General features: G+C 36.5%; 1 protein-coding gene across 7 annotated transcripts in view; it reads left to right on the forward strand.

Moving 5' to 3' along the window:
• Nucleotides 1-22902, forward strand: part of EPB41L4B (erythrocyte membrane protein band 4.1 like 4B) — a 237269-nt gene that overhangs the window by 206044 nt on the left and 8323 nt on the right. For 3 of the 7 annotated variants that reach the window (XR_004234294.1, XM_031969236.1, XM_031969274.1), the window contains 5 exons: nucleotides 1170-1317; nucleotides 2195-2272; nucleotides 12655-12774; nucleotides 14206-14274; nucleotides 21935-22077. Coding sequence is in view for 6 of the 7 variants with exons in the window: in XM_031969236.1 (XP_031825096.1) it covers nucleotides 1170-1317; nucleotides 2195-2272; nucleotides 12655-12774; nucleotides 14206-14274; nucleotides 21935-22077 (558 nt within the window). In the remaining variant the exon portion in view is untranslated. The remainder of the gene's footprint in view (nucleotides 1-1169; nucleotides 1318-2194; nucleotides 2273-12654; nucleotides 12775-14205; nucleotides 14275-21934; nucleotides 22078-22902) is intronic. The other 4 variants (XM_031969248.1, XM_031969255.1, XM_031969264.1 and 1 more) reach the window with 4 other exon arrangements.

The following is a 22902-nucleotide window of genomic DNA, read 5'->3' on the forward strand; positions in this document are numbered from 1 at the left end:
CTTTTACCATAGTGAGGGTTTAAAATGATTAAAACATTTGATTTCCTGGTAATAGAGACTGCCCTGTTGCTATCAAGAATATGAAACTTGTTTTTTTCATTTTTCATTTTAAAAAAATATTTAAGTATGTGAGTAGAGGAAAATTAGTGACTATTAGTGAACATGGGAGATACAAAGGGATGAAATAAGAAATTCTGGGGGGAAAATGAAAAAAAGAAGAATTGGCTCTTCTAAAAGAATCAACATGTTGATAATTCTTTTTTTTTTCAAGGCAATCTAAGAAAACTGGTATGGGGGGAAACTTCTTAGTTAAGAAATCGTATAATCTTATATAAGGAGTCTCTTCAAAGATCTACCCTATTCCCGTAATTTTTTTGAAGCATAGTGGCTCTTGCAGAGCAATATCAGCATTGAAGAGTCAGGATGACCAAACAGAAGGCAAAAATTAAGAGAAGGAAGACTCCTTTCCACCTCTGACAATGAGAGCCTCTCTCAAATGAGGGTTGCTTTTGGTTTTTGTTTTTGTTTTTTTACCTTAAAGCCTCATGAGTGTTTGATGGACTTCTATAAAGAATCACTTATTTTATAAAAGAATCACCATATTTTGGTCTTAAACTGTTTTTACTATCCACATCTGGGTTGAATGTTACATAAACTTCAGCAAATTGTATGTGCTAACACGGTTGTGTTAGGTTCATTGTTCTAAATCTATAGCCATCCTGGAGGAAAACACACATACCCAAAATGTGTGTGTGTGTGTGTGTGTGTGTGTGTGTGTGTGTTTGCATGCATATGTAGTCAGGAGTGTCAGTGCATAGCTGAACAATTTTCAATCTTTGTTCAAGGGATTTAATATATCTTTATTTTTGATAAACATAATTAAAAGAGCAAATTAGCAATTATTAAGGAATTATATGCAGTGGAAAATATCAAACTAAATTTAAGCCAGCATGCAAAATGGAAAAAAAATGCATTTTACTTTCCCTCTAGGAGATAATTTGTAGCAAATAGCTTTTTTAAAAATAATTTGGAAACAAAATTGTAAGCTGCTTGGTCAATATTAAGGGAACAAAATAACTAGGTCAGTCCCTGTGAAGACATATCCTTCTTGAATCTCCTTCCTTTGGAAACCCCTTTGTTGTAATGAGCAGAGCTTCATGTACTTTCAGTAACCACAGTGATGAAGATGACCTTCCTCCAGCCCTGGCTGCTGCCATGGCAACAACAGCATCAGGACCACCAGGATCTCCAGCATCCCAGAAAATCAATACACCTCAGAAGTTGGAAGGGCAAACCCAGCTATCTCCCCGTGCAAAGGTGCAGTACAAGAAGGGAAAGAGATGTACAAAGGACTGACTATACTGACCTGCAGTATATATAGATAAGAAGTGGAAAGTATGTCATTCTTTCCCTTTTGATTCAACACAATGTAGAGAAGAGTATAGCCAGAGCTTATACAAAAATCAGCACTATACCTAGTATGTAATCTTTCATTATTATTCCATGAATTTTTGTCACTTCCATGATTTGGCTCAACTATATGACCTAACTATTTCTCTACAATCTATGGCTTTTTATTATCCAGATATGTCAAATCTTAGAATCATAGCATCTTAAAAATGAAAAGAATTGGAGATATCATTTAGATCATCCCTCACCTCCATTATACAAATGGGAATATGGAGACCAAGAGAAATTATCTCCCCTAAAATCACAAAGCTAGTTTATAATAGAAATGAGACTAGAACCTAGGTCTTAAAAATTAACAATCCTGCATTCTTTAAAATTATGCCCTCGAGAAATTATAACTTACATTACTGCCTTAAGGTTTACAAAGAGTTTTGCAAATAATATCTTATTTTATCCTTAAAAAAGAAAAAAAAAACGATGAGAAATTGGTACTATTATGATCCCCATTTTACAGATGAGAAAATTGAGGCAGACAGAGGTTTGGTGACTTACCCAATATCACACTAGTGTCTGAGGCAATAATTACATTGACTGAAAAGCTGAGCTACATTTTTTGATGTTTGAAAATAGTCTAGACCATATTTGGCTAGTCCTGTTTCCCATTACTAATATTATAATGGGAAAAATGTGGAATATAATTATAGTTTTCTTATTAAATATAGTATATATTATACTTTAAAATGCTGGGCCATTGTTAATCTGGAAATATTTTCTGCCTTTTTAGAGTCCCTCTGACACAGGAGATGTGTTTACCCTGGGACCAGGTGACCTTTTGATGGATTTCACAGAAGCTACACCAATGGTAAATTTTAGAATTTGCTTTTCAAAGTAAAATTCTTTTCAAAGAAATCTCTACAAATGAGAATAGCTACAAACCATGGGGCACATATTGGATCATTGCAAATCATGATATACCTCTTGGACAGATTAATGCAATGCTGTACTCAACATATATTCAATGATATGAGTTGAAATCCTTCATTCCAATAAATTTCTAGGACTGCATTTTTCCTTCAGGTTTTGGTGGTTATGATAGACACTTTCAGAGTTTCTGTACCTTTATCCTTGAAAGAAGCTATTCTGGGTCTTGTTATAGTTCACATATTTGAGTATAACTACAGTACTTTCCACAGCAGGTTCACTTGTTAAGCCATTCTTTGTCAGTCTCGTCCCTGCTTGTGTTGCAGCTTCTTGGCTTCATGTGTTTGTGGGATGACCTAATTCTATATAAGCCCCCTCTCTCTGGCTGCTGCATGCCAGGTATCCATCTGCTTCTGTATCTTCCCAGCAGTCAACCTCTTTACTCCCCTGCTTCAAATGCTCATTTAGTGATTCTTTTTTGCTTTTCAACCAGCCCACTCAGGTCCTGCTTTCAACCTTCCTGCTCTCTGCCCCTTGCACACATTCATCAAAGGGAGGAAAGTAGATTGTCTCTCCCTAGTACAGCTTTGTTGCAGAGGTTTTTGCAATTTGATAAATATGGCACAGAGATCACCTTGGTATCCTATATTCTATTAAAATTCCTTGATGCTGAAATCTCATAATTCTGGATCAATAACCTTGCAATCTTCCTGGGCTCAATTTATCTTCTATTCATACACAGGACTTGAAATTAACAAAGATTCAAATTTGAGCGTAAATAAAAGCAACTGCTATTCCCCCAGCAGTCACCATGAGGTTTTCCTTTTATTAAAAGTGGTATTTTTTTTAATTGACAAATTCTCAAAATCCAAAGTGAATGTCCACTAACTTATTAACACATTGCCATAACGCATAGTTAACTATTGACCATAGACCATTTAGAGAAGGACTTATCAGCTATTAGAGAACTTACCTAGACTTAGCACAGACTTGACCTAAGATCCTCTGCAGGTAAAATGAAATCACACTTCTGTAAGCTGGTGAATAAACATGTGTTAAGGCCCTATCAAATGAAAACTTTTCTTCTAGGTGCTGAGAGAAAGGGAGGACATGTGGTTCTTGCTCTGAAGAGCTTGTAACCTGGTTGGGTAGGGAAACATCTCTATGGAATAGTATGAATAAGAATAGTATGTGGAATACCTAAAGTGATGTAGAGTAAGCAAATAATCAAAGTGGGATAGAGAAAGCTTTTGAGATGCAAGTTTAGTCGTGTTAAAAGAAAGAACAAGTTGGAGTAAGATTAAGGATGAAAGAAAGGGAATCCAAGGGAACCTAAATAAGGTAGAGCCTAAAATAAAACCATAAATAGAAGAATGTAGGGAAGAATGGGCAAGTTATGCATGTGACACAGCAAACAGATTCCTGTGGCTAAAATGGATGGGACCCTTTTTTGAAGTACTCAAATATCAAGTTTGATAATAGAGGGGTCACTGGGACAGGTTGGTTCTTTAAAGGTAGGCTGTGGTCTTTGATGGTTCTTTTAAGATGAAAATAACACAATTCCTTTCAGAACTGGAGGGAGATTATTTTGACAGTAGTGTGCAAAATGGACTCATGGAGGGAAGACTGTAGGAAGAGATGTAGGTTAAGAGGCTATTGCTATAATTTAAGCTCAAAGTTATAAGATTGCTAGTTGGAGGGAAGTTTAGAGGCCATATAGAGGAGAGATGCAAATGGAGAACTTGTACAAATCATGAGGTGAATCTAAGACACACAGGTAAGCCCATTGAATATGAGGTGCTGATGCAGTAGTGTGCTTAGCAATGTTAATGTGCAGAATGCTAAGGGATGTGCTAAATCCACCTTTTGTCTCTTTTCTCCTATATCTTACAATTTAGAAAAAGAATAAAATAGGAAAACAAACAAGTGATCAGTAAATAGATATTAAGCACCTAACAACACTGAAGCAGGCACTAGAGAGACAAATTCTTTGGAAGAAATAATTCTTCTTGGAAGAAAGCTTAGTTCTGAATAAGTAGATAACAGGGATATAAGTTTATGTATATGTAGGTAGAGAAAGAATAAATAAAAAACAGTTCCACACAGAATCATTTGGGAGGGAAGGTATTTGAGGGAAGCATGAAAGTTTTCATGTACAAGTTGGTGCTAGAGCTGCATCTTGAAAAAAGAGGGCTTCTCTATGAGGTGGAAATGAGAAGAACTATATTATAGACATGGATGTAGTGCTAGATTACAGAATGCAAGAAGAAGAATAATGGCTAATGAAATTGGAAAGATAGGTTAGGGCATTAGAAACTAAAAAGAGGAGTTTTTGTTTGATTTTAGAGGAAATCAATGGAGTTGAGTAGGGGATACTAAGATAACTATAATATGTCCTTTTACGTATAAAATGTAATATACATTATGTATATATACATATATATGTTCTTTTACATATATGTAATGTATACATATATAATGTATATTACATTTTATATGTAATATTATATATAATTATATATATATAATGTAAATACATTAGAGAGTTGCCTGCAAAAGTGATATATGAAATGCAAGGGGAGAAGGTGTTCAGGGACTAGAGTTCTGGACTTGGAATCAGGAACTTGGTCTCATACTTTCTAGCTGTGTGACCTTAGGCAAATCACTTGCCTCAATTTATTCATATATAAAATGGAGATAAAAATAGTACCTAACTCCTAGGATTGTTTGAAGGATCAAATGAGGTAATATTTGTAAAGTGCTTAGTCCAGTGCATGGAACATGGTAGGTGCTGTTTTAGCTATCATTCTCATCATCAGTATTGTTATTATTAGTATTACTGATGGATCCTGGAGTGCTAGATGAGATCATGGTCTTTAATAAAAACTTTCCAATGTGGGTAGGAATTTAACAAGTTAAGCCAAAAAGGGAGGAAAAGTTTGAGAAAATAACAGATAGAAGGTAATATAGTGTTCAGGGGTCAGGGAACATGACAGTCTTCCTGGAGTGTAACGTATAGGGAAAGGAGTAATATGAAGTAAGGCTGAAGAAAAGAGGGACCATCAGGGGAATTTTTGAATGCCAGACCAAGGAGATTAAATTTTATTCTATAAATAAAATGAAGTCTCTGAAGATTTTTATTAATGACAACCTGTTCAGAATCAATGTTGAGATAAAATGAAGCATTCATCACCAAGGTATAGAACAGTTAATAAAAGGAGATTTGAATTGCAATTGTTGTTGTTCAGTTGTGTCTGATTCTTCATGATCACATTTGGGATTTTCTTGGCAAATTTATCATTTCCTTCTCAAGCTCATTTTACAAATGGGGAAACTGAGGCAAACAGGGTTACATGACTTGCCCAGAGTTACCCAGCTGGTAGGGCAGATTTGAATTCAGGTCCTCTTGATTCCAGGTCCAGCATTCTATCTCCTACACTGCGAAGATCCTCAAAAGGGAACTTTACCCTAATACAACAAGGTGTGTAAAGAATACTGAGTTTCTCTGGATCCTTGTCTCCATATAGAAGCTTGTCTGATTAGCAAAGCAGACTATGGTGACTCATGTAATCTTTAAAAATCCATTGGACCATTCTTTACCTCCCTTTCAAGATCTAAACTGGACGAACTTTTGGGGATCAAGGGTCAAACAGTTATCTTTGGGGCTAAACTGGGAAAATATTTCTGTCTAGACACAGGACGGAAAAACTGAGTTTTAAAATAAGAAGTTTATCTATGAGTTTAATGGAAACAAACATTGGGTCATTCTTAAGAATCAAGCTCAATAATATAGGAGTCCCAAGGACATTGGTGGTGTTTGTTTTTTAAATAAAAATAAGAATATAAAGAAATGTAGAACAGACAAATAGACTTCCCTTATGCCAGTATTGTACAAGGTTTTTCTTACTAAAATAATATGAATACTAAAGCATTTATGTGAATAGAGAATTCATTGGTACAATACTTAGCAGAGAATGATCTACTTTTCATCATTTTTAATTAAGCAGGTCTCTAAGAAAACTAATTTGCTTCATTCCCTTGTACTTTGGATTTGTCTAGTTTAACAGAAACAAAGAAATGTCACTTTAATAAAGTAGGAAGCACAAGGACTTTTAGGATTTGAAATTTTGTTTTGTTTTGTTTTTGCTGGGGGTAGGAGATCAGTAAATAATGTGATTTAACTACACATCTTGGTGCCATCATGGATTTACTGTTGGATTTGGAACAAAGAAGTTGCTGTTGAGTCATTTCAGTCATGTGTGACTCTTCTGGACCCCATTTGGGATTTTTTTTTTTTTCAAAATTGGGTTTTCTATTTCCTTCTCTGGCTCAGTTTACAGATGAGGAAACTGAACCAAACAGGTTTAAGTGACTTCTTCAGGGTAAAACATCTAGTAAATGTCTGAGATCAGATTTAAACTCAGGAAGATGAATCTTTCTAACTCCAGCCTTGACACTTCAACAATCATTACCCATGTGACCTAAGACAAGTCATTTAACTTTTGTATTTTTTTTTCTCATCTGTAAAATGGGAGCAACAATAGTGACTACCTTCCAGCGTTGTTATAAGGATAAAATGAGATAGTATTTGCAAAGTGCTTTGCAAACCTTAAGGTACTATATAAATGCTTTATTATTATGACTTTTATACTTTATAATATGCTTTTATATATTTTCTTTTATAATAAGAGAAAAATGCAATTATCAAGCAAAAACAAAATCTCACACAGTAGCAGTGGCTATTAAAAGTTAGAATGATACATGTGCTGTTTTAACAAATACCCTTGTCCAGGTTTTTGCTGAAGAAAGTGTTTTATTTCCTGGCATTTCTTCCAGAGATTGCCAAAAGCCCATCTATCTGCCGAGAGGAAGCTCTTTCTTTGATTCCTTGCCCAGGTTACTACAGCTCCTTTATCAGCATGATACAGGAAAGAGACCTTGATTCAAAGGACATTGGTTGAAATCCCAGCTTTGCCATTACAACTTGATAAACCTCTGAACCTCTCTGGGTCTCAGGTTTCTTCGAATTTAAACACAATCCCCTCTTTTCAATATCTCTGGGGTCTCTCATCATTTAAAAAGAATCAGCAGAAAAATCATAGTCAGTAGTATGGTCTTAGAATTCAGAAGTCTTGAATTCATGGATTTATCATTTACTAACTGTATAACCACATGCTATTTATTATTCTTTGACCAGCCCCTATGTACTTATGATCATCTATATTCTGTGTAATGTTTTTATGTCACTGCTTAATAGAACAAGAATAAAATTAAGAAGCTTCAGAATTGGTTGAATAGCTAGACCCAAATTATAGTCATTAGGCAGTTAGGTGGTACAGTGGATAGAGCACTGGGCCTAATTCAAATCTAGCCTCAGATATTTATTAGTTGTATGACCCTGGACAAGTCATCTAATCCTCTTTACCTCAATTTCCTCCTCTGTAAAATGAACTAGAGAAGAAAATGGCAAATCATTCCAGTATCTTTGTCAAAAAAAAAAAAACAAAAAACTAATAAACCCCAAACAGATTCATGAAGAGTCAGACATAATTAAAAATGACTGAACAACAATTTGGGAAGAAAGGCATGAATATTGCAGAAAATATGTGAGCTATATCTTAATGGAAGAGGAAGACTCTTTGAGAGGGAAGTAAAAAGGGAATATATTCCAGGCAGGGAATAAGGGAGAGTGCAAAGATGATGAGAGATGGATTCTTGTGCGAGAAGAACACAAAGAATGTGGGGGAGGGAGTAATGTCCAGAGAAACTGGAAAGGTATGATGGAACCAGGTTGTATAGAGTTTTAAAAGGAATATTTATGTTTTCTTTTAAAGGCTTAGAGGAAGCCACTGGAGTTGGTTGTATAGATGGTTAGATCTGCTCATAAGGAAAAATTACTTTGACATTAAGGATTAATTCCTATTAGATTCTATTGAAGAAAGTAGGGATATTTAGCCTGGAAAAGAGAAGATTTGGGGGGACCTGATAGCTATCTTCAGATATTTGAAAGATTGTCAAATGGAAGAGGAATTTATTTTGATGGAGGGCAACACTAGAAACAGAGGTTGAAAAAAGAGTAAATTTATATTTGATATAAGATAAAATATCCTATATAGTTATGCAGACATGGGATGGACAATTTCAGAAGGTAGCTAATTCCTCCTCATTGGAAATCTAGCTCATGCTGAATGATAACTGATTTGTGGTTGGGAATATTGTAAATGGCCTATGGGGTCCCTTCCATGTCTAAGATTCTTTGAATTAACCCTGGAATGGTCTCAAGATAAAACCAAAAACCAATATTAAACACAACACATTTTCAGTGGGAAGACATCACTGCAGATGTAGGAAGAAAAAGCTAAAAATTTCAGTGTTTTTAGCTTAGAGAAGAGATAGCTTAAAAGCAATTCAATATAATCATAAAAGGTTCTGCAATAATGATTAGAGTTCTCCATTTCCCCTAAGGAAGGAAGGAAAGAAGGAAAAAAGAAAATAGGACAAATACAACCTGAGGGATATAGATAGCTCAAAACATTTTTAAGATTGAGTTAAACTCCTCCAAAAATATTTGACATTAAGAGGTCTGAACCTTAAAAATTATTTTAAAGTATGTCATTACTCTGAAGCTAAGCCCCAGATAATCTGGCCCATTGTGTGAGCATTGATGGTGTCCTGTCTGACCAAATTCCTGAAGGAATAAAGACAGCTTAATAAATCATTTTACTCAGTTTGATTTAATTTTTTTTTTTTTTGCAGTAGTGTTTGAGAGATAGGAAGAGAACAGCCATAGGGATGAAGGGTTTGATTGATTATCCAAAGTTCCAGAGGACAGAACTGAAGGCAGTAGAGTAGAAATTACAGTGAAGCAAAGAGTCTTTCAAGAAAAAACTAACAATTAAATCTGTTCAACAATGAGATAGGATATCTCACTGGGTAATGATTTTTTTCTTCAATATGAGTGTTCAAAGAAAGGCCAGATGATTCCTAGGATGTTGTTGAAGAGATATCTTTATTGGATGAGAGATTGGATTAAATGATCTCTACCATTCCGTTGAATGCCAAGATTTGGCCTTCAAGTATTTAAAGGGCTATCATGGGAAAAGAAGTTGAAAAGAGGTGACTTAAACTTGATATCAGAAAAAAAAAATCTTAACAATGAGCTGCCTTGGAAAGCAATGGAGACCTTTCAGAACAAGCTGTACAACCATTCTATTGAGTATGTTATAATGGGAATTCTTTTGGAGTTATGGATTGGACTAGATATTGGATATGAATCAATGAGGTCCTTTCCAACTCTGAAATTCTCTGATTTTGTGATTCCAGAAAGCTGAAACCCTGGAAAATTATTTCAGTTTGTGATTTAAGCTACACCATATACAATTTTTAAAAATTCAGTTTGTTTCTACTTTATTCATTGGGCAATAGGAAATCACTAAAGTTTTTTAAGTAAGAGCAGTGACATGATCTGATTACTGAGGCAGCCATGTGAATGGTGGGTCAGAGAGATAAAAAACTGGAAAACCAGTTAAGAGGCTATTAAAATAAGCCAGGCAAGAAAGTATAAGGGCCTGAAGTAAGATCTTTGCAAATTGATGAGAGGGATTGATATGAGAGAGATTATTATAATAGAATCCACAGGATTTTAAAGAGATGGCTAGAATGAGAGAAGAAATCAAACATGATACTGAGGTTCTGAGTCTGGAAGGAAAGGTTATATGGGATTAACAGAAATAACAAAATTAAGAGAAGGGGTAAATTTTGAGGGGAAGATTAGTAGTGCTGTTTAAGACCCTCAAGTAAAGTCAGTTGGAGATAAAGGTCTGGATGATATGTCTAAAGGCCATTGTTCCTAGCTGGAATACAATCAGACCTCATCACATTATCTTGATTGGCTCACTGGCAAATATATCGTAAGTTTTCATAACTTGTTATGAATATGCCCCCAAGGCCAAACAATAAAATGAGAAACTACAGCGTGGAAACATTGACTGTATTTTTCCTCCTCTCAGGAAGTTTGTCTTCTCTGAGGGTTCTCTCCTAATGATATCTGGAGGCTCCTAATACTGAATTTCCCTTTCCTTGAGACAGAGGGAAATTAGAGTGTATTCCCTGGTATATCTCAGAAGTGGCTGCTATGGCCCCTCTAGAAGCAAAGGCTGGGGGAGTAGTGCCATAGTACTATGCAAACAAACTCACCTTTTTCACCTCACCCTCTGACTTTTCTCCTTGAGAAAGATTCTGTCTTCATTCAGGCTCTCTCTGCTACACAGGATGAAGACCCCAATGTAACTCAGCTTAGAATATGTTAAAAATATGGAATACATGATAAAAAAGCACACTCAAAGGAATAAATGTTAAAGATGTATCTGTTTCCGAATTTAGGGGGGAAAAAAAAGAAGCAAATTTCTGTTCATTAAAACTGGAGTCAGACTTTTCTTCCTGAGGTCAAATTTGACCTGAGACTAACTATAGGACCCTGGGCAAAACACAATCCAATCTGGCTCAGTTTTCTCATCTGTAAAATGAGCTGGAGAAGGAAATGGTAAGCCACTCAAGTATCTTTACCAAGAAAATCTCAAACAGGAACATGAAGAGCCAGACACACCTAAAATGTGTCTACATTGAACTACAAAACCTTGGAAAACCTATAATCTAAAGCAGGAGTTCTTAATCTTTTTAGTGTCATGGAGACATGGTATCTGGTCAAGCCTATGGATCCCTCCTTAGAATGATGTTTTAAAAATACAAATAGAGTCACAAAGGAAACCAATTATATTTAAGTAAAAATGTAATATTTTCCTCCACCTGAATTTATGCATGAAATCTGTCCATGGATCCCTTGGGGATCTGTGGACTGCAAGTTAAGAATCCTTGATCTAAAAGACTAATGAACTGTCTGAAGAAAAAGAAAAAAGATCTTAAAATTTCCTTGGATAATGATGAATGTGAATTCTGACAGGAGGCCTCTTTTTATTCTCTATAGCAAGATAAATAACAACAAAAGTTCCTTAGCTGCGAAAATAATCTTTCAAGTACATAGGCCTGATTAATTACCACCTAGTTAAAAAATTCTCCACGGCTCCTTATTCAGATTATACTGATACTTAACACTGACTCAAACCTACCTTTTTGAGCCATGGTTTATTTATTTTCTAGACTGAACTACTAGCTGTTTTCCCACTTCTCTGCTTTCATATAGCTGTCCCCCATGCTTGGAATGCATTTGTGCCTCATCTCTGCCTGCTGGAGCCCTCTGTCTTCCAGGCCTACCTCAGGCACCATGAAACCTTCCCTGATTCCCCCCAGATGAGAGTGTTTTCTCCCTCTTCAGATTGTTCCAGAGCACTTTGTCTGTACCTCTTCTTCGGCCCTATTCCATTCTGCTTTCTATCATTTATTTGTATATGTGTCTATCCCACCCACCCAGTATTCAATACACCTCCTGAGGGAGGACTGGGCTGGTGGTGCTTTTTTAACTTTGTCGCCCCAATACTTAAAACAGTGCCTTTCACATAGTCAATACCTACTAAATGTCTGAATTAAATTTAATACTGAAAAATATCATTTTCTTGATTCAGTGATTCAAATTTAAAATAAAAACTAGTATTGGAATTTGAGTTACAATCATTATAGCTGAGCATTTATCATCTGTGCATTCTACTCATCAAATATTCCTTGGCTTTCACTATATGCACGGCACTGTCTTGGGCCTTGGGAAAGGAACTATAGGGAATCAGAAAAGGCATTCTCTCTCAACCCAATTATATCTTTAAGACATATAGAGAGCAAAAATGCAAACACAGATTTTTCTTTCAAGGACATTCAAAAGACCTAAATGAAAACAAGTGAAAGTGGCAATTCAGAACTAAGCCATATTCTTTTAATACAAACTACACACACATACACACACACACACACACACACACACACACACACACATCCTCCAAAATACATTTAAGTTTGGGTGTGGGAAAAGGCTAAGGTTATTGATTTGTCATCTTGTTAATAGAAAAAAAGACTTGTGTTTTGGAGAGAAGGAGAAGAGTCTCAGAGAAATGAAGGAGGAGGAAAACAAGTGGGAGGGAGGGACAAGAAGCCATCTGGAGGGGTGTAAGGAACTAGTTGGGAGAAGAGAGGGAGTGGGGGGAGCCCTAGAGTGTCCAACACGTGAGTGGTGTAAAGTTGATGGATGCTTCTTGCGCTTTACCTCCTTCCTCCCTTTCTTTCCTTCCATCCTTTCTTCCCTCTCTCCCTTTTTTCACTTTCCCCTTCTTTCCTTTCCTCTCATTTCTTCCTCCTCTTCTTCTCCCTTCTCCTTATGAGCAGGCAGAGTCCTCCAGTGCCATAAATCCTGCACACTCTCGTTGCTATCCTCAAATTTCTATTCAAATGAAAGAAGAGAAAAATGAAGCTTGCATGGGCCCTCCAATCAAAACAAGGCTGGTAGGTATAGCTATGTAGACGCCCATCAGCCTTGAGAGTGTCCTGCAAAGGTGGCCGCTGGAAGGATGAGAATACTCGTGGTTCTATAGACCTAAGCTCTACCTTAGATGCCACAGCTTGTATTCAATACCAAAAATGTAAGAATAGTTTCTTTTTAAGTTATCAGTCATTCTGGGCACTTATCATCGGTGTGTTTCCAAGACAGAACGCTTCCCCTCACCAAATTTTTATCAGGTGGAGGGGAATGTTCCCCCCTGCTTTATAAACCCCCTTCCTTATATTTCATATAGATAAAACCATCTAGCTCATACTGTAAATATAGCAAAATATGGTGGGGGGATGGGGGGAGTAGATCACTACAATACCTTGTTTTTCACCGACAAATTGACCCTTAGTGAAATCTATTGGATTATTAGTTACTTGTCACAATTTAGTGTCAGCAGACTTTGGAAGCCCCTTCCCCTCCTACCTGCACCAAATCTGTTGCAATGAAGCACTGATTGCTATGTTTAACTGGTAAAGTATAAAGGCAAAATGAAGGTGCAAAGAGCATTTGGGGAGGGGGACAGCCAGAGAGCCCCTATTGAGGTCATTTTGGGACTCCTTCAAAAGAGGTGATAATCCCTGGATTAGCATCAGAACTAGACCATCACACCCTTAGGAACCTCGTGATTTTTAGAACTGTTCTACCTATAATATCTCACATACTCCAACCCTGACTCACTCCTTAGAGTGTCATGAGGCTACAAGAACCACTCTGAAGTTCTTGAATATGGATTAGCAAACATTAATCAACCATAGTTTGAATGCTCTGACTGCAGATTCTGCTTTCCGTTGGGAAGGTCACCCCCATAACCCAATTTATCTACGGGAAGTGCATCTTCAATGTCTTCCTCAGGGAACTGTCATGGCACTGGGGCCACCAGGCTCTTGAACTAATTCACTGCATTCAGTAGTGAGCAGAATCCAAGAAGTAGCTTTTTCCTCATTATCTACCCCCCAATTTTTGAGTAAGTCTTTTCAACAACAAATGTGACCCTCTTATGTAGAGAGCCTTGTCTTGCCACTGGGACCCAGCATGCCTGGTGATCCCTGTGACAATGAAGAAAACCCTGATGAGGGGTATTCTCTGTGATGAGACCAACCACCGGCCCTCCATCAGGTAAGCATGAATACAAATCAAGGTATTGTTCTTATGGTTGCACAACAGTCTAATTGCATGGATGAAGCCACCTAGTTAGCTCTTCACCTTTGTTCTTTGAGTATCTAACTATGTTTTGAGGTTTTACTTTTATATTTTTTCACTATCATGGACTGATTCAGTTTTACGTTCTAAAACATAGTGCTAAAGTTTGAAATACTCGATTTCACCTTTAGTTTTGTGCAATAAAAATAATATCCTTCTCTTTATCTCTTTGTTTTTTTTGAAAGATAAAGACCTTCCCTGCTGATCCATCTAATCCCTTTTTGGATCCTTTCACAACAGCACCACAGCTAATTGTAAGTAGAAACTACAACAGAAAATGTGTTTCTAAAACATCATCCCCAAATCAGAATGAGTCTCTTCCACTCCAAAAATAGAATATCAGAAAATCATGCCAAATGTCTCTATAAAACACAAGCCAAATTCGGAAAGAGCAATTCACTTGGCAGAAAACCTGCATTTTAGTTTAAGCTCCACCAATTAGTGCCTGTGTGACTATAGGAAGACCATCTAAGCCAACCTTCTTATCTTACAGATGAGAAAGCAGAGGTTCAGAGAGTTCAAGTCAGTTGCTCAAGGTCACCCAAATGACCTTATTGCATGTTATATAGGGGATTTTTGTTCAGCTACAGCAAATTAAGTCTCTTTCAACTCCTGAGATGCAGTAGTTCTGAGAAATCACATGAGAGAGAGTGAAGTGGTAACAGAGCCAGAGGTTTCTCCTCCTGCATTTGTGGGAGAAATGCAAGCAGGCAAATTTTAGGAAGTTTTTCTAATGGTTACAGCTAAACAAAGGTGAAATGGGTTTTCTTGGGAGATAGTGGGTTACCCCTCCTTAGAGTTCTTTAAGTAAAAGGCAAATGTCCACTTGGTTGATCTCATCCTATTCCTTTGGGCCAAAACACTTCTCTCACTTTAGAGACTGGTCCTCTAGAGTATGTGATTTTACTGTATCTCAGGAGTTAAAAGAACCTGAACCTGCTATAGCTGCACAAAAATCCCCAAATAACATGTTGGCAGCCTTCCAGGTATAATGAGCTGCATTAATGCAGTGAGGTATTGCTGTGGTTAGCCTATTAGTCTTGAAGTCAAGAAGACAAGAATTCAAATCCTACTTCAGATACTTACTAACTTATGTGAATCTGGAAAAGGTCCATTAATAGTTTTCTCATTTGTAAATTAAGGATGATAATAATAATAATAATAATACCTACCTCTCACTTGTAAATTGAACATAATAATGATATTTATCTCAATATATACTTCCCCTCATGAATAAACTGTTGAGATGGTTTGCAGGGAAGTTTTGCATTCAAGAACATATTCTCCATAATTTGTAGGAGTTGGATATAGAGGGAATTGTTCACCTTAAATAGTCACATCCATTCATAATCTAAATCATAGTTGTCTGCAGCAGTTGTGAGGATCATATGAGATCACATATGTAAAACACTTTGCAAAACTGAATGTACTACATGAACATTTAGCATCATTGTTACTTTTGGGTGAAGCGAGTTTCATCCGTTTGAAGATTTCTCATCCCAATATATACATCTCTGTGACCCGGGCCTTCAGGCTGGTCCCTCTTCAGTACAAACTGTAATCTGCCCTCTATAATTTAGAACTGACCCCTGCCCCATCAGTGAAAGCTTTCAGGAACTACTTTAGCTACTCCTGAACTTGAACTACTCTAATGATTAAGTGCATTAGCATTTCGGGTGACAGGATATTGTTGCTTAAAACAATGAACAGGAATCAGACCCCGTTTTCACCAACTCCCACTATCTGTCTTGGAAACCCCGTCATCACAGAACAGATTGACATCTGGCAGTCATAGAATACAGCACTGTGGAGGCCTGAGGGCCTCAGGTGCATAGTTACACCATCCCCACCTCAAACAGTCCAGATCCAGCTTCATTTAGGACAAAGGGACAAAGGTCTCATCTTCTGGAGCTGCTTCAGGCTGACAAGGTGCATAGAGCTAGCCTTGCCCAGTGGGGTCCGGACTTAAGAGGAGAGATAAGTGACTTGTAGGCAGTAGCAGCAATATCAGGTGCTGAGTGTCAGAATCAGGTCTCAGGTGATTTCAGGCTGACCAAATGATTGAAATTTCATGATTTGGAGTCTGAAAGAAGCAATTCTCAAAGGTATGTTAAAATATAAGAATTAAATATGAGTAAAAGAGAAAAAATAAACAAAGGTGGAGTTAATATGGAGGTTACTAGGGACAGTAACCAGGAACCCCACCCAGAAGAAAGCTGGGGGGAGATGAGGCTATCATAAATGCCTCTCATCCAGACAGCTTTCGTAGGATAGATACCAAAGAATGTTTTTCCCAAATTCTGGCTTTTGTTTCCTCAAAGGAGTGGGTGCAATGTGTATAACATGTGCCCTTCAGTGCATATGATCTCTTCCAGCAAAAACTCTAGAATCTTACAAGGGAAGATTTTTACCCAATTAGTACAGGTGTCTAGAATTGGGATTCCAGAGACCCCAAGGACCTAGTCCTGCCTTCCATCAACATACAGTGTAAAAGACTCTAAAAAACCCTGTTTAAAAAAAAATAAAAGGCAGATTTAGGGATCCAAAAAAAAAAAAAAAAACCTAAGTCTAATCAGGGCATGATAAGATTTCCTGCTTTCTCTCAATAAACAAAAGAGAAAGTGAGAGTGGCCCCAAATACTTGGGTGGAAGTAGGTCTTTAGATAAAGAAAATCTAGCCCCAGTAACCAAGAAAGTCCTCTAAGGCTGGGCAGCAAATTAAAATATCTATATACTTGTACTGTATTTTATAAGTTAGGCAACTGTCCTAATTTTTAACAATTCTACCTTAAGCTAGACTCAGGAATAATCAAGTGGGTTCTCATCCAAAAGAACACCATTGGGAAATTGAGTCAAAAGGATCCTACCTTCAGCAGAGGTCAAGATCGTCCTTCTAATTCGTACCCAGATACTAACTCCCACCTGTAACAACTTCTGAGTAGCCTATGGCATATTCCTTTCAGATGGTGGAGCACTGGATTGATGATGTATCCAGACAGTCATTCCTGAATTTAAAACTCCAAATTATATCAGTTGCAGTCCTAAGAGATTTTGTCTCCTACAGCAATTATCATTAATCAAAGCTTCAGATGAGTCTAGCTCTCAAGGATCACAGTAAGAGATTCATCCTAGAAAATTCACAGCTTATACAGTTTATCTTTTATATCTAAGTAGATGGTTCAAGGTTCAACATTACACAGATCATTTTGCTTTTAAAATACCCAATACATAAAGAAAAATTCTAAATTGCATATTGTCCATAACAGAAACATTTTCAAAGGGACAAAAGCAAAAACTATTATTCTCAGAGTCCCTTTAAATAATGGTACAACTTTAAGATGACTCGATACAATCAATTAACTCACACAGAATATCCTATTTCCACATAAAAGAATCTTTCAGATTTAACATTAATACTCTCTTCATTCTAAAAAAAAAATTAAACTTTTGGAAATAACCCTATCAAATTATCAGATAAGATTAAAATTCTGCTCTAGTTTTTTTTAATCATATTCCTTAAACAAGGAGATCATTTTGTATTTAATTAAACATTAAATAATTTGCTGAAGATAGATGGGATACTTTAATAGAAATAAATTGCTTTCAGAAAACTCACGATTCCAACAAACTTGCTAGAGCAGCTATAGACTTGAAAAATAAATATAAAACTGCTTTTGCTATCATATTTCAAATAATGAATTTCACTAACAACATAGTTTCTTTCTCTCCCTCTGGCCCCACATGGCCCTGCTGCAGTCAGGTAATGAGGAAAAAAAGAAGAAAACTACCATCTTCACTCTTTACAGGATCCTTTCCAATTTAATTGAATTTACCAATTGACCAATTTGAAATGACCAATTGCCAAATTCCCCCACCATTATTCCCAGTGGATTTTTTGTAAAGCTCTAATTTTGGAGTTTACAAACAAGTTTGGAGTCTACAAGAAAGTCAGACCTTTCTCTCTCTTTTTTCCCCTAACAAATTCTAGCTCACAGAGCAAACAGGGCAAAGACATTCTGCACAAAGACAAACACAAAAATTACATGGAAGAGACCATCCCTGCCCCACTTTCCTACATACAACAGAAATACCCACTTTTTTTTAACGTAGCAGGGTACTGCTACATTAACAGAACTCCTTAATCTGGATCATCCAAGGCTTGATGATCCCAGGGCCCACAAGGAGAGTTTAAGGGCACATGAACAGGATCTGGGATCACACATGCATAAGTTACCTGGCTCTCTCTCACCCGGGTTTCATCTTCTAAGACTTGTGTGCCTCATATTTTGTTTCTAAGATTTACTGTAACCTCTTTAAGATGTATAGGACTGCTTGCCATCTGGGGGAGGGGGTGGAGGGAGGGAGGGGAAAAATCGGAACAGAAGTGAGTGCAAGGGATAATGTAAAAAAATTACCCTGGCATGGGTTCTGTCAATAAAAAGTTATTTAAAAATATATTCCAAAATATTGCCAATTAAAAAATTAGCCAGAAGGAAAAAAAAAAAAAAAGACTTGTGTGCCTTCTGTTTGTATCCGAGTATCTCTCCTAGGCCCATTCTTCATGGAGAGGGAGGCTGAGAGTCTGATCTCAAGGTCAGTTGGAGAACCCAACCTGGCACCTACCTTGAATCAGAATTCCGGCCATCTCTCTGGGAAGCCACAGATCCCAGCTGAGCCCCCCAGAACTGTGTGGGACAGGTGCAAAACCCCCTTTCCCAAATGAACTAATCAGAGACATCATCAGGTACAAAGAGAAAGCATTTATTTAATCCCTGCAGGGAGAGGCCCAGGCACACCTGGGAGCCATCCCAGCTTCACCATGTGCTCCTAGAATTTGGCCAACTTCCAGATTGTCCAGGGTTTAAAAGCAAAAGACCTGAACCTCCTCACTGGATAGACTAAAAGGAAATAACCTTCTTTGACCAATGGTCACCAATGTTGGCTGCCTCCTATAGGTCACATCCCTTCCTGCAACTTCCTATATCTCAGGGTTCAAAATTCATCCCTCCAGAGATCATATAACCCCCCCTCCCCAGGGTCCCAGCTCGGGGAACAGGGATCATGTGACTCAATATTAAGAAATAATTCATCCAATCAATCCTATTCAGTCCTAAAGTTGTTGTTATCTGTTTCAGTCATAATAGTCCCTTTGTGATCCATTTGGATTTTTCTTGGCAAAAATACTACAGTGATTTGCCATTTCCTTCTCTTATTCATTTTACAGTCGAGGAAATGAGGCAAACAGGACATGTCTGAAGCTAGATTTGAATTCAGTCCCAACATTCTATCTATTGTGCCCACTGATGACTATATATTAATTATGAATTGATGTGGCAACTTACTCCCTCAAGGTCCAATTCCTACAAAGTGTGGAGTCTTAACATTGTCTGCATGTATGACATGGGGAAAGTATTTAGTCAGCCTTCCTAAAATCATTGTGGTTACTCTGCTCCAAGGCTCAGGCTTCTTTATATAGAGAACTGAGGTCCAAGGACTTTTACTGAGCAGTTTACAGTTAATTTCTTAGTTATTCGACTAAAGTATTGTATCTTGCTATTGTGGACCATCTTAAATTCAAAATGCACTTATTTTTATTGGAAGTCTTGTGCTGGGATTATGTAAAAACAGAGGTGAATAAAAGATGTTCCCTGCCCTCACAGAATTTACAATTCTCTAGGAGAAAGAACTATAATGATAATAAAAAGAAGAATTCATTCTCAAAGAGGGCCATGATATGAGGGAAGTGATTAGATTTATGAGGGAGGCCTGGGCAAGGTCACCTGCCTCACTTTCCCCTCCAGAGCCATCTGGGTCCAGTCATCAAATATAGATCAAGACAACTGGAGATGGCACTGGATGAGATGGGAGACCTCGGCCTTTTTAAGCAACGAAAGGATTGAAAAGTACATTAAGTGTATTAAGAGAAATATAAATAAAATGATACGGGAATTCAGAAAATGAAGAGATTACTGCTGGCCGAGGTGTCATGGAAGGTTTCCTCAAGAAGGAAATTTAAATTATTTAAATTATGAGTCTGCTTGTACATCCTTGGACTGACCAAACAAGAGCCTTGTTCTAAACAACATCCCAATCTTCTGATTGGCACAACTTGTTGGGATAAAAAGTTGAGACACTGGCAAATCACTCCTTAGATTCAAGTCTTGAGATCTGAAACCCTACTTTAATCTACCACTAGAGGGAGGAAATGAGGACAAAACGCCAACCAACAGTTAGTTAAACCCATTGATGGTTAAAATTGGAGATCTAGAGCTCCTGAGAAAGGCTGTGGTCAGATAAATACACTTAAGAGCAAGAGAGGTGATAGTTGAAGTCAGATAAAATGAATAATTTTTATCGTATAACGTTGAAATGGTTTTGTAAAGATAAAATAGTTCAAAAGAAAAGATAAACAAGTAATAGAGAAGGGGAAAATATTTTTTTCTTCAGTAATATTTATTTTTCTAATTACATATAAAGATAGTTTTCAACACTCATTTTTGTAAGATTTTGCCTTCCAAATTTTTCCTCCCTCACTCTAATACCTTCCCCCTTCCCAAGACCTCAAGCAAGATATAGGTTATACATGTACAATCATTTTAAAACATATTTCCATACTAGTTATGTTATAAAAGAAAAATAAAAACAAAAGGGGAGAAAATACAAAAAAGAGAAATCAAACAAACCCCAAAAAAGTGAAATTGTCCATACTTTGATCCATATTCAGTCTCCATAGTTATTTTTCTGGGTATTTTTCTGTAGATAGCATTTTTCTATCCCAAGTCTATTGGAATTGTCTTGGATCACTGCATTACTGAAAAGAGCTAAGTCTATCATAGTTGATCATTACATAATCTTGCTGTTACTGTGTACAATGTTCTATTTCTACTCACTTCACTGAACGTCAGTTCATATAAGTCATTCCAGACTTTTCTGAAATCAGTCTACTCATAATTTCTCATAAATTAATAGTATTCCAATACATTCATGTACCATAACTTATTCATCATTCCCTAATTTATGGACATCTACTCAATTTCTAATTCCTTGCCAACAAGGAAGTGCAATAAATATTTTTCAATATTGGGGTCTTTTTCCTGCTTTTATTATCTCTTTGGAATATAGAGTCAGAAGTAACACTGCTGAATCAAAAGATATGTTTTATAGTTTTTATACTTTTGTAGTTTTCTTTGGGTATAGTTCCAAATTGCTCTCCAGAATCACTAGATCAGTTTACAACTTCACCAACAATACATTAATGTCCCAGTTTTCCCATTCCTTTGGAATGTTTTATTTTAATTTGTATTTTTCTAATCAATAGTGATTTTGAACATTTTTAAATCATTATAAATGACTTTAATTTCTTTATCTGAAAATTGTTCATATCCTTTAACTGTCAATTGGGAAATGACTTGTATTCTTATAAATTTGAATCTGTTCTCTATCTACTTTAGAAATGAGGCCTTTATTAGAAATATTGGCTGTAAAAATTGTTTCTCAGATTTCTACTTCACTTCTAATCTTGATTGCATTGGTTTTGTTTATGCAAAGATTTTTTTATTTAATGTAAACAAAATGATCCATTTTGTATTTCATAGTGTTCTCTAGTTCTTCTTTGGTCATAAATTCCTCCCTTCTCCAAAGAGCTGACAAATAAACTATCTATTTCTCTCCTAGTTTGCTTAGAGTATCACCCTTTATGTCTAAATCATGAATCCATTTTTACCTTCTCAGGAAAAAAAAAATCTTTGCAGCCAAATTTCTCATTTATGTAAGAATCTTGCTCAAGTTTATAAAAACAAGATTTTCCAATAGACAAATGGTCAAAAGATATTTTATCTGAAGTTTTTATGGAGAAGCTCACAAGGTAAAAATAGTAGACAAAAATAAATTTCCTCTTTTCTCTTTTATTCTTAGGCAGACTTTGGAGAAAGCAAATTACAGTGTAATACTGGAAAATCATCTCCTTTGACTCCAAAAGCCACTATGAGGCCTTTGACAGACACAGTCTCAACAGTGCAAACGATATTTGCCCGAAAGCCTATTTCTCTGCCAGACAGGTATTTCAATCAATCAATAAACATTTATTAAACATTTGCCAGGGACTATGTTAAGTGCTAGATGCTTATGGTTATGTAAAATATAACACTTTTACAGCACTGGAGTTAAGACAGATATTTGTATTATTTAAAAAACAGATTTCTAAAATTTGATTTACTGAAATCAAGTGTAATTGTTTCAATCTCCTGCTTTTGGATTATTCCTTAAGGGCTATACATGCCATTTTATTCACTGCTACTAGAAATCTCAAGCTTTTTCTCCCTTCTGTTTTAGGTGAGAAACCAGAGAAGATTGCTCAGTGCAGCCAATTTGACTTTTAAAAAACAAAATTGTGTGGGGGTGGGGGGGGGAGGGTGGGGGGGGGAGGTATGTGTAAACACAGACATATAAATTTAAAAGCAACAGCATGAAAGTTAAACTAGGCTCTATTTTAAAAATGAAAAAAAAAAACAAACAACTAATAAAACAACAATTAAGGAACTGTGATTCCCAGGCCTAAACTAAGGCTTCTTGTGTTTTGTTTTATGTTTTTCCAATTGTTAAATTACCCAAAGTCCATGTAACTCTGGAACTTCTCACTAGGCTAGTGGTGAGCCACTCTATATTTAGCTAACCTGTTCCTTGGAAAATAGACTTGGAAAAAGGTCCCCAGGGGCCTTCCTTAAAGCCTTGGGAGATCATATCACAGCTTTTGTTCCACTGACATAACCTTTAAGATTTTTAGATCACCTCCATCACACACCACAGTGAGTACTGTAGTAGAATTTTTGCTTCATTATATTTGCAACAGTATAACAAATAAACAAAAGACCCAACTTGGATAT

This window comes from Sarcophilus harrisii, chromosome 1 (genome assembly GCF_902635505.1).
Source record: "Sarcophilus harrisii chromosome 1, mSarHar1.11, whole genome shotgun sequence".
NCBI lineage: Eukaryota > Metazoa > Chordata > Mammalia > Dasyuromorphia > Dasyuridae > Sarcophilus > Sarcophilus harrisii.